The sequence below is a fragment of the Anopheles marshallii genome, chromosome 2 (genome assembly GCF_943734725.1).
Source record: "Anopheles marshallii chromosome 2, idAnoMarsDA_429_01, whole genome shotgun sequence".
Taxonomy (NCBI): Eukaryota; Metazoa; Arthropoda; class Insecta; order Diptera; family Culicidae; genus Anopheles; species Anopheles marshallii.
In genome coordinates this window covers 10,694,925-10,707,521 of record NC_071326.1, presented here as the reverse complement: position 1 = coordinate 10,707,521, position 12,597 = coordinate 10,694,925, and the positions used below count along the sequence as shown (strand labels likewise).

The following is a 12,597-nucleotide window of genomic DNA, read 5'->3' as shown; positions in this document are numbered from 1 at the left end:
TATCGCATAAAGTGCCATTGCAATCCTTTCAATCGTATATCAAACCCGTTTCGTGAAAGAACAATGGTTTCAAATGAATAACTGGGTTCCTCCCCTCGGTCCTGGATCACCTGGACCACCACCCGGTTCTGCATTGGACAGCAAATAATTTCCATCGCAAAACCCTTCTCGGGTGGAAAACTACAGCCGTTGCATTTTTATGATTGACAGCACAGGAAGGAGACTAACACATGTGTGGAGACATGGGGAGATAAAACGATTTAAATTAAATTGGTAAATTAGTTTTCTGCTTCTACGGGAGGAAAACACAACCAACATCGCCTTGTGTTCTGCACCGATGGGCAAATGATTTTTCATATATTTATTTGCACTATTTTCCGTAAAATTTGTTCGCTAAAGTTTCGTAAAAAAAAAAGTTTTTCGAACTCGCAAAACCGAACTGCAAACAAATTCAGAGCCCTCCTACAATTCGCGAGTAGGAGGTTCCGAATGGCGATGTTATTCTCCTCCTACTTTTTACGGTGTGCTCCATCAAGGCACTAAGGCACTAAGCATAGCAAGGGATAGCATACCGAAGCATACTGGCCAGCAAAAAAAAAAAAACGGAAATCACAAGCGTAGAAAGTGTCACTTGCTCTGCGGTCCAACCAGTCGCTCTCGCAAACAACAGTGGCACAGGCGTCATCGTACCGCTGCCGAAGCCACTGCTCTGCAGCCGCCAGCGTGGTGTGTGCGGATCTTGGCAGGATTGGGTAGCTTGTGCACGACACGTTGTAAATAAAATACAAAAGTTTCTCTGCCATTCTGTTTGAAACGGAAAAGCGGGAAACGCAAAACCCTCCCCTTACGGCCTCTTACTGTCATTTAGCGTGCGCTACCACCGTCGGCACAGGACTTGCACGACCGCAAGGCAACCGTTTTGCAATGCTAATTTTAATTTGCCACGAGTTTTGGGGTAACGGCACCACCACCACCACCACCACCACCCACCAACCGTGACGCATATTTACTTAGCAAAAGGCGATGATGAAGCGCAGAGATAAAGCGAGGTAGAAGCGAAATAAACATAAAACAAAACCTCTCACGAACTGTTTGCACACTTGCCGTGGCCGTCGGATGGGTGGCTTTTCCGCGGAAAAATCACCGCCACCGTGCCAGATGGTTGGCGAGTTAATTTGGAGTTAATTATTTCCGCTTCAGCTGCGGCAACAAGCATTAGGCCCGGCGCTTGTCACGCGATTAAGCGAAGAATTCTTATCACGGCATCAGTGTATCGGGCGTAAAAAGTGCGCCGACAAACCCGGGCCGGAGGATTGGTTTTAATTGTGGTAAACAAATATGGAATGCTGCTCGCTTTAAGTTTTTTTTTTATGTGCTTTAAGTTAAAGGGGAGTTGCAGGGGACTTTAAGGAAGGGTTGTTAAAGAGACAAAAACCGATTCAAAACTGTGATGACTGCTGTTGAAATAATGGAAAGAAAGAGATTTATCTTACTCGTACGATTCATCAGGAAGGTTGAAACATCCTCCTGCCATCCTGCCTGAAGTGGAATAGAACTAGCAGAAGCGTGTTCGTTTGCTGAACTATTCTACGGCTACGGCAGGTATTTTGGATAACAAAAAGAAAACTAACCTGGACACGGAACTCCTTGGGGCGATGAAAACAATAGCTCGTCTTCGTCGGCTCACCCCAGAAAGCCCATTATCTACACGCTCAAGACATTTTCTTCCATCCCATCTAGGGGGCTTTCGTCTACGGATGTCTTATAGAAATCTAAAACAAATTTCCCCATTCACCATTTAACGATGTACGTGTCTGCGCTGGTTTCGGTTCTATTCTAAAGAAAACAGTCACACCTACACACAGCAATCCAATTGAATGGAGACAATTCCTATCAGCAGCAGGAGTTTGTGCAAACTTAACGTCTTCATCTCGCCCCGTGGAGTGTACGTTGGCATGTGAATTCAATTTAGACTTCACTGCCCCAACACGGTATTCGTCTACCGTCTTGATTAGTGTCAATTCTCGGTTTTGCAATGCATCGCAAGGCGATAGCACATTATTTGCCCATTTCGTTCGGTTCTGACATTTCGTTTTAGGTGCTCTCCAATAGATGCCACACTCCGCCAGCCTTGGTTTACTCCGACCAGTCCCGTTGGGTACACGTGTAATTTAAATTGGGTGACATTATTTACATATTAAAAGCGAATTTAGGATCCTCGTTTTTTCCATCAATAAAACCAGATTTATAACATGGCGGATAAGCTTGACGACAGCTCGGATTTTAGAAGGGCTGTAAAACGGCCATAAAAAACCTCAAACTTTTCCATTTTCCATCGTTAATTTTTGTTGACAAATTTTGATACCAACCTCTCCACCGAGATGCGACTGCACTGCGCCTGAAGAAAAGCAAATACTGCGAACTGCAATAAAACTGAAATAAAACGGGACGCGAATGCTCTGGAGAACATTCCTTCCTTTCGGTGCAGCTTTATTTCGCCCGAATGGATAGTGAAAGAACTTGCTAGTGCACACTCTCTCTGTGTTCGCAATCTTGTTCGTAAGAAAGTTTTACTGTCTGTAGTCTTACAATGCAACAAAAAAGAAGGAGAAAAAAAATCACATTCATCTTGGAATCCCTTTTTGCCCGGTGGAAAGCGCTCAAGAAATCCTTTTTAATCATCATAAATTTATTCCACACTAAATGCAACTTCTGTCTCTCCACAAGGGCATTAGCAGCTTTCGCTCATTTTCTTTAATTGTGGTATGACGGGTGTCCCACACCACTAGCAAACCCACAGCCCCGCACCGTTCTTTTAGAAATCCCGAGCTGAAACTTTCCAATTTTTTTTTCTCTCTATCCGTTCCATAAATCACCCGCGGGTCGCGAAAAATATCATCGCCACTGAACGGGGCCTGACGGTAGTCGTGGCTAAAACCACCCCTTTCCGGTGGTTTCGGTGAGTTGTTTGTAAGTTGTTTGTCATCGTCCCCAGAGCGAAGCGGAACGGAATCAATTCACAATTAGGGTTCTCACATTTGACATTTTCCTTCCTTTCGTGAGGGACAATTTCAATCTTTAAATCTTGGTTTTTTTTGTCGTATTCCGTCCTTTACAACTGTTTTTTTTTTTACAATTCCTCTTGGCAAATTCCCCCTTTTCTTCAATGCTCATCCTCATCCAGTCGAATTTAAAACCACCCTGAATGTCCCGGTATCCCATTTGTAAATATCGTTTCTATTCGATTCGAGTGATAGTGATTAAAAAATGAACTGCTCTCATCGGGGGTAGGTACCACCCTTGCTGCCAGTTCCCAGCACAGATCCCAGGACAGATTGTTGATTGAACGGACTCTCGACCCCTTTTTTTTGTTGGGCCGGCACTTGACGCATTCTCCGTCGTCCGCCGATGAGACGCAGTGATAAGTAAGTGATTGACGCGTAAAACACCCTCACAGGCACGTTGTTTGCCCGACACATACACAATTGTACGTATGCCCACGGTACACTGGTGTCCTTGCGGTGCGACAAATTTATGCGCAAAACAGGACGCGAATTCAATTACACTCAAAACCATTCCCCTTCGGTCGGTTACAGTTTGAGGTTGTTTAAAACGTAAAAAAAATCACCCTGAGCGATTGAAATTTTTACATCGATTTATGCTGATGATAATGAAGAACTGATATGTGGCGTTTGATGGACATCAACAAATTCAATTGTGAAACGATGAGCTGTAGACTGTTGACGGCTGAGGTAAAAAAGGCATAATGCACCGGAGCATTGCAACTACTAGCATTGTTTCATAATTCCTCTATCTCCTGGAGGAAACTGATTCAATGGTCTGCCCTTCCGCACCAAACCAACAACCCACGGTCACACACACACACCCCTGATTCCCATGGTAATATTCTACGCGGAGTTCGTGTAACCAGCAAAGGGTACACCGATCTGTTTAATCCACCCGAGCGACCGTTAAAACACGTGTTTCGTTTGCAGCAGAAGATGAGCGACCGCAACCACCGCACGCGCTGGAAGTAAATGGATGCAAGGGCACAAGGCCACCGCCACACGTACACGTAACTTAACTCCCGCCCGTCATCGCGATGGCTCATATGTGTTAACCCTTCCATTAAAAGGATATTGATGTTAGTAGCTCGCTCATAAATCAACCTACACGCCGTGCTTCCGAAGAACCGTGTTCCATGCCAAAAATTGGAAGGAGTGAGGATCCTCCAGGATAATGCCTCATAATAGGGGGTTAGTTGCATTGTGTGTGGTTCTTTTTTGTTGTTTCAAAATTCAACAATACCATCATCCATCAGTGCACACTGGAGAGGTGGGTGGTGGCGCAAATTACACGATTAGAAAATTATTGCGAGAGAAAAACCGCACCGTTGCTTATCGGGTGCATTTGTGGATGACTGGTAATTGGATCTAGTATCAAAAGATTGTCCGATAATTATGATGCTTTCTGTCTAAATTGGAGTGAAGTTTATTATTTTTGGCGGTTTTGATGCGGGACGAACGTAATAAAATTGTCTTTTGCCATTGTTATTTGAATTGTTATAACTGTTTATTTAGTATGAACATATTTTAAGAATGATTTCACTTACTGTAAAAAGAGCTCGTCTCTCGTTGAATGTCCGTTTGCTATAATTATTTTAGGGTTTTTAATTGTTTTTTAAGTAACATTCACTTTTTAATAGCATAACATTTCACAAACTGACACAAGAAATCTTCATTTACTTAACGATCACTGCACCGTTGCCATAGAAACAATTGCACGAATCGCACACGTTTTCTCGCGTAGTCCACCGTTCAAATCACGCAAATATCAGCCCTTGTAGAGTAAAAGTGTTTCATCGCGGTACGCTCGTTCCGAGGACCTACGACCGACCCGTCCGACGGTTTAAAACGGAATGAATCTCTGAGCTGCCACTTACGTAAAATCATCCGCAATCCTGCTGCTGCCTCCGCTCGCTATTCCTGCCGCGGAAAGGGAACGAACCGCTGGCGAGAGGAAACGGACGTGCGCGAGGGGGTACCGATTGGCGGGATCCGTTCCGGTGTTGCGGCGGTGGATACGGTCTCGGATACGATGAAGGAAAATCACACCGGCAAACAAACCGCCACGCTTCCCACCACACCGCCCAGCCCAGACCAATCGGTTTTAAAATCCGAGCAATGCGAGAACCATTCTAACCTCAACGAAACGAGGAAAATAAAGTATTCCGACCGCGCGCGTGAACCGACAGGCGGGAGCGAAACAGGCAGCATGCCTGTCCTTCGACAGTGAACGGGAAAGAGTGAACGAATCGGGTTGAGATTTTGAGAGATTTTGCCGTGAATAGCGCGCGCATTTGCATCCTTCTGGGGCGGAACATTACGGTGTACGGTGACGACGGGCACAGACACAATAGGACGAACCGAGCAGAATAACGTCATTGTGGGACACTCCACACACACACACACACCAACACCCCCCTGACAAGCTGGTAGTGGGTGGGTATCAACAATCATCAGCCAGCAACTGGTGAAACCACAGCAGCATGCCATGACTTCACGTTGAGAGATAGAAATACAGTGATGGGCAGAATTTTAAGCACCACATTTTCCTGTTGAAGTATATTAGTTGCAGATATCATTTTTGTTATCAGTTTTCCTATTATATCTGCATATATGCACACAACGTAAATTAATTTTTAATTTGTCATTTGACGAGATTTTTCCACCAATAAAGCTCCTACCCTTGGCATCGCCCATCCGTGTTTGTGTCCTTCGGCATGTGCATTAGTGTTTGTCATTTTCCCCCTCACCTATCCGGTCCCTAGAGCGTTTCGAGCTGTGAAGACCGCCGCTCGCAAAACATCCACCACGAATCTGCGGTTCCGGAAGCTGCTGGTTCCATTGAAACACAGCCCCTTCCGGGATTGTTAAGCCTCGGCTAAAAGCGGAAAAAGGCGATCCCTCGGCTCACACGCGGTTGCATATCGGTGACGGGCGATTGTATGGCAGCAACTTCAACAATCGTCTTCCACCATTAGCCCTCCATTCGCGTGTTTCGGGGGGGTTGGTTTTGCCGGCTGTTGTCACCGTTACCGATATATACCTTGAGCAAACCGGGGCAACAAAACTGCCTGCCCCGAAGCAGACGTCGAGCTTCGTCAGCAGGATGGAAGGGATGAGCTGCATAATTTGAAAAATAGATGGATGGTTGACTGCATCGGACAGTGGGATGTATGTTGGTGAGTGCGACGTGGGATTAAAAACAGGCAGCAAAAAAAATAGGCCTTCAAAAATCGACAGCCTATGCTAGCCGTGGCAAACAGAATGAGCGAAGAGGATCGCTAACGATGATAACGAGGAGACGCAAGCAACGTTGAGAAACGTGTGTGCCTTCGTCCGGAGATTGATGCAGAATTGCTACGGGGATAGAGATGTCCATCAGAATGTTAGTGGGAGTGGTTGTTGTGAGTCGTTTTGTGGAGCATCTAAGGATGTGCAGTTGGTGGCATCCGGGAATGCTTTTAAATCTACAGTTGTAGCTCAATATGCGGGGAGGTAGATGTGGAATCCATAAGAATTGCTGGCTCTTGCATCGTAATTCGTTACAGAGCTCAACTGAGACAACACATGTCATGTCAGTAATCTTTGTAAATGTGAGAATTGAGAAAACTTTTCATCATAGTGGACTTCATCTTAAAAAGAATCCAGAAATTGTTGCCAACTTTACTGTTTCAGCTCAATATGCCTGTCAACGATGAGAATTCATTTGCTTATGGGAAACAAAATAGCAGGAGGAATTCGGGGGATTCAGAAGACGGCAATGATATTCTTTGGTTTGCATAATTATTTCTACTAACTCCAGGCACTTGTAGAACATAATCTTGCCTGACGACTTAACTCATTTGTTATTTCTCAAGCTTCCACACCGCAATTTGATTCGCTAATTTTAAACCGACAGCAAAAACCGGTCAAATTACTAGCGACAAGCAAGGAAACACTTTCTCCAGGGTAGGGCTTAGCAGTACGCCGATGCCCAGTCGTCTAAGGCGGGGGCAACCAACACGTAAATCAACCATCTCAACTCGATGATTTATTACCGAGCTGTTTCTTTTCGGGCGGATTCACCATGTACATTTTTTGTTGTTGTTGCTTTGTTTGCGCTGTCTCTCGTTGTCTATAAATTCCCCTTGCTCAATGGCACGTGGACGCGATATTTGCGGACGCAGAGAACGACAGGCTTGTGTCCTTTTTTTTTTAACCGTGTTAATTGCTGTGGAATGGGCGACGAGCTTACATCCTTTTTCTGGAATAATCTATTTTACCCCATCCGAATGCAACCCGCTGCACAAACAACTGCTCCACAACTGCGAACTGAAGCGGAGTGGATCGAGTGGCGAACAGAGAGTGCACAGTAAATTTGGCGACCGATCGAACACTTTCCGCACCATTCAGAATCGCAATTTACACCATTCGGGCGCAACGGTGGACAGTCGCCAATCGCCGATCGGTGCAAGTTTTCTAGTAAATTAAACAAACTCATTCGGAATTTTGGTGGCGTGGGGACGAAAAGCAGGGCAAAAGAAACACCAAATGGATTATCCTGCCGGGATGCTGGTGGACAAAAATGCAATTCCCGAATCTCGATCCGGAAGCCTCAATTTTGCCCACCTTTTTATTTGGTGTCCAAGCTTTACACACCAACACACACACCCCTCACCAGAATCCGGCATTCAAATTAATCTTCCCCAAAGCCTCAACTCGACTCGTTTTAAATCAATTATACATGATTGATGCGGACGGTGCACGTGGGAAATTGAGTGAGACAAATGTTTCCCGCCACGGAGTGTCAAATTCTCGCAAAAGGCGAGTGAGTCGTTCCTTGTCGCACGGGTTTTTGTTTTATTTTTTGTGTGTCCAGTTTTGGCGCATCAGCGGCGCACTTTACAGAGTGTTATACCTTCTTTTTTTGGTTCCACTTTACTAGCTTTCGTCAAAATCAAACACACGGTACACGACCAAAAGCAATTTGCGGACAATTTCATGCTACAAATCTCCCATTATCATTGGAGTGTGAGTGGTACCACAGCTATGCAAATGAAGAAGAATGGTGAAATTGAAAAATAAAACCCTGGAGCGGTTATTCTCTCACAAAAGAAGATGTAAATTTATCAATTTATTGTTGTATTAAAATAAGTCCCTACATTAGAGAGTGAAACAAGAATTATTGTCGAAAAAGGAAAGACAATTCACAGTTAAAAGCTTCTCAAATACAATAGTTTCGTCTAAATATGTAAATAATAAATCCTAAATCACATCAAATCAAGATTATTAAAGGCCTTTTAAACGCTCCCTTCAACCCAACACATCGTTGGAAAGGTTTTAAATTAGAACCAAAAAATCAACTTTACCCTATTCTCTCATTCGCTGCCGGCTCCTGGCAGGGAAAATATGTTTCCCCGGCCTTAGATCCGATGGCATTTGCCGGAGACCACTGCACCCGGTAGTCGAGGAATTCATCGTCAGGCCAGGCGGCATCGTTATGGGGCGAGAACACAATTGCGGCGTACCGAAGTCCGTTCCATTCGCTATGGCTATCATGCAAATGGTAACTTTTTTCCCTGTGTCCTTTTTTGCCCGCCTTCAAGCCGGGCCTCATTTGTTCTGGTGTGGCATTCGTTCGTCTCATTTTTTGTTTGTTTTATAGCTCCCATTTCCCCGTTTCGGCCCACTATCCCGGTTTTTAACTTCCCCGCATAGGAGAAATATTATTGAAGCAGGCCATGTCCGTCCACGTGACGACAACTGTCACTTTGTTCGCACTGTTCCGCCCAACACTCGTGCAGAAACCCGAGTCCCGATGTGAGACACTATTTCAAACGGGACACACAGTGCTGGAAAGCCTTCCGGCCGCATCCACTCCACGGCGTTGGAGTGTGAGTGTAAAACTGAAAATGTTCCATTTTTTACCGTTTCACCGTAGCAGGCTTCCTTAAATCATGAATATTCAACGCAACTTCAAGTGAGAAGAATAAATAAAACAGTGACAAAATGTGAGGCGGATGCTTTTTTCTTTACTCTGTTTTAATGTCATCACTCTATAAAAATGTCGCTCGTGGTGGAAAATTCGCATCCGAACGGGCGGCCAGGTATGCGCCACGAATCGTGCTAACGCGTTAGTGCCTCATTTCCATTAATTTGAATTACTTGATTGAAATTGATTCTTCTCATTTTCCCGCGTGACTCACGGAGCGCCATTCGCTCATCAGTCAGCGGCGTTTTTTTTTTGTTTAAGAATATTGATGTGCAAATCTAAACCCCGCGTTCGGGAAAGTTTTCGATGAAAATCAACAAAGAAAGAAAATGAACGAAGAAGCCTCAACAGACGAAGATGGAAAAATCTCATTTATCTCCCACCGTCGATAAACGACCGGAAGACGACGGTTTGGTGGTGACGATTATGCCACTGGATAATACTTTTTCACTTACCTTGCCCGTACCGAATCAGTATAAGTGCTCGTTAGCGAGCGAATGTAATCCATCGGCAGGTTAGGCAGCGGCGCGTCCATTATTGTCGTCTTTGCTCTATTGTGGTAAAACCGGGGAAAAACAAAATTTCCATCATAAATCATACAATGTGGCGGTGGTGGAAAATTATCGTACCTTGTTCTAGTTTAAAGAATGATTTGCCTTGTATGATTGAAAAAAAATCTTTTAAAACGCTCGTTCGGTGGATACATTTCAATCATATCATTAGAATTGGATACCACACACAAGGATAGATTTGTAGGTTTTTTGTTATCTGTATTTCCAGCAGCCATTGTCGTATCGATTTTCTCATGCGGAAAAAAACGCACTTGAATGCAAATTCTTTTTTTGCTCCACAGTTAGATAGCGCTTCTTCCCGCTATCCGGCACAAAAATTTCCATATGAAGGATTAAATCAAACAAACGCATCGCTAATGGAATAGAATCGGGATAAAAGAACGTACGTAAAATAAGCTCCACCACCATATGTGTGTGTGTGTATGTCTGTTTTGGCGCGGGGAGATTTTTCATCCCGCTAAGAGGAGCAGAAAGAAAAATAAAACTCCCAATATCCTTTATATCCTGTTTCATCCCCCGTTGTGCAATGCACGGTAAACATTTTCTGCTTTCCACGAACCGCATTGTTTCCGTTACTTCCACCACGTGTTTCGTCGTTTGAATCAGTGCTGCCAGTGTGAAACCATAACCTGGGAAACACACGCGTTACAGGTTTTCCTCCTGTGCCCGAGCGACGAACAACAAACTCCGAGCCGGAAGGAATATGGGTGCAAAAAATCCTACCCTGCCTCCTCAAATACTCGCCTTCCTTCCTTCTTCTCTTCCATGCCGATTTCAAGCGGCTTACGGGTTTCATCTGTTTTCAATTGTTGAGACAACTTCCCTCCACCTCCTCCACGCGAAGGGCGTCGAAATAGGGTGACGAAGGGAAGCTACAAGCTGTAGTTCCATCAGCTCTATATGCTCGGCATATGAATTGAAATAATCCCCTCTCATCTAGAGCCTAGCAACAGATTTTCACTCATTTTCCACTCTCGGAACGTGTGTGTGTGTATGGGTTTTTCTTCTTATCTTTTTGTTGTTAGCTTCGAAAAGGAGTTCTAGCTGTTCGCGGATATTTAGAGTTTATCATCTATTCTTGTGGGATTTTTTGTATCACCCTTGTCGTAGTGGAAAATCTGTTTTGATTTTCACCGCCCATGTGGGGTTTGTGGAGGAGTTGGAAAAATAAGCATAGATTGAAATGAGACCGATCTGATCTGGGTAATATGGAACGGTTCTAGCAAATGCAACGGTTCACGATAAAAAGAAACTCACTAGAATCGTAAACAGACGATGGACCATATGTTTGTTCACATTGGCTGAATTGAGACAGGTGTCGAAAGTGGAAACCGTGGGAGATTCTCGGAACTTATTGACTTGAAAAGTGGTGGTAGCAGCTGCTACAAATGATGTCAAAAACCTGACATAAGTCGAACGGTATTTGCCAAATTTCTCAATCATGTTGGAAACGCTCTTATTGAAAATGGAACGCATTATGTTTCATCTGTTTATTACACTATTTATTACTGAAATTGCAAAAAGTTGTATAACAACACAATTCATGAAATCTTCATTTCATTCAACTGAACGAATCCTGAGAGTGGTTCGTTACAAGGAAATCCTTACTTCTATAGCGGTAATTCTTTATCGGAGATCTTCATGGTAATGGAATGGAATACTGAATTTAATTTAGACTTCTAATTCTAGTTAGCAGCCTCGAGTAGTACATTATGTCCATTAGCGGTTGTTTGGTTTTTCCCTTCCCTTTACGTCCTGGTTCGTTCTAGATTTGGCTTGCTCTAACTGTCCATACAGGGCGGTCATTTCTGCCGTCATGTCTTCCTGCACTTTTCGTAGCTTTTCGATTTCGATCATCAATTCCGTTTTCTCTTTCATTTCACCATTCTTAAGCATTGTGACTACCTTTTTGTACCGATCGCGTAGAACCGCAATTTCTTCCTTCAAGTTCAAATTTTCCACTTTCAGCAGGTCTAATTCGCTGACCGACGGTTCTGCCGCCGGTGAAATATCCTTTTTGGGAGACTCTTTGGTCTTTGAAGACATGGAACTGTTTTGTTTCAGTAACTGTTTCAATTGCTCTTTGTTGAGTATTTGTTTGGTTTCGAGATCGATTTGTTCGAAGAATGTGTAGTTTCGGTTATATTCTGCTTCGTCCTGTTGGCGCTTCTTCTGCTGTTGCCTGTCATTCAACTCCTTGCTGACTTTCTCTTGGAATTCTTGCAGGGACAATGCTTTCGGTTTCTTATCTTTCATCGCCGACTGTTTGGATTCCTTCTCTAGCTGACTGTACTTTGATTTGTTTGCCTCGAAATCCAGTTTCGAAAGGAGCAGCGCTTGCTCGAGATCGTTGACGTAGGATTTTTCCACCAGTTCCGTATCCTTTTGCTGCCATTCGGACCACTGTTCCTTTTGTAGCGTTTCATTTGATGGTTTGCTCTTTTGAGGTTTCTGAAAATAAAGCATATGTTTCATGAATCAATGCATCCCAACCACTCTTTGCGGTGTAGGAAAACTAACTGCTTTGGGTTTCTTTGTTGGCTGTTGAGCTGTTGGTTGTGTGGTTGTGTTTTTCACCGATGTCGTTTTGGGTTTGCTGGAAGTAGCTGATTTGGATTTTTGTTTCGGCTTTCGAAATCCATCGTCATCGTCTTCGACTTTTAAACCAGCAAATCGCGAAGGGACTACCGTGAACATTACAGCAGAATCCTTTTTGGAGGCAAAATGAGGAAAACTGAATCGGAATCGTGAAAAGCTTGAATATCCCTTGAGGACAAGTTTGTTTGTTGATGTTTTTGTCGGATGACAGCAAGAGCTGTTATCAAGGTTTATAAGAATGAAAAGAGAAGATTCATGTTCGATGTGTATGCTTTACCACTTCGTTCAACCAATTCCATGCAGTTACTTTAGTTTTCGAAAACCTAAATCAAAATTACAGATGCCAAATCATTTATAAAATAATGTTTAAATTGAAAACACGCAACACCTT

The 12,597-nt window shown here is 43.8% G+C and overlaps 1 protein-coding gene across 1 annotated transcript; it reads right to left on the bottom strand.

Annotated features, from left to right (window-relative positions):
* Positions 1–11,327: 11,327 nt before the first annotated feature.
* LOC128709050 (G kinase-anchoring protein 1-like) lies at positions 11,328–12,305 on the bottom strand. The gene is made up of 2 exons (XM_053804035.1): positions 12,129–12,305; positions 11,328–12,059 (listed from the first exon to the last, which is right to left on the bottom strand). Exons 1-2 carry the CDS (start codon positions 12,303–12,305, stop codon positions 11,328–11,330), a joined length of 909 nt encoding a protein of 302 aa, XP_053660010.1.
* Positions 12,306–12,597: the final 292 nt, after the last annotated feature.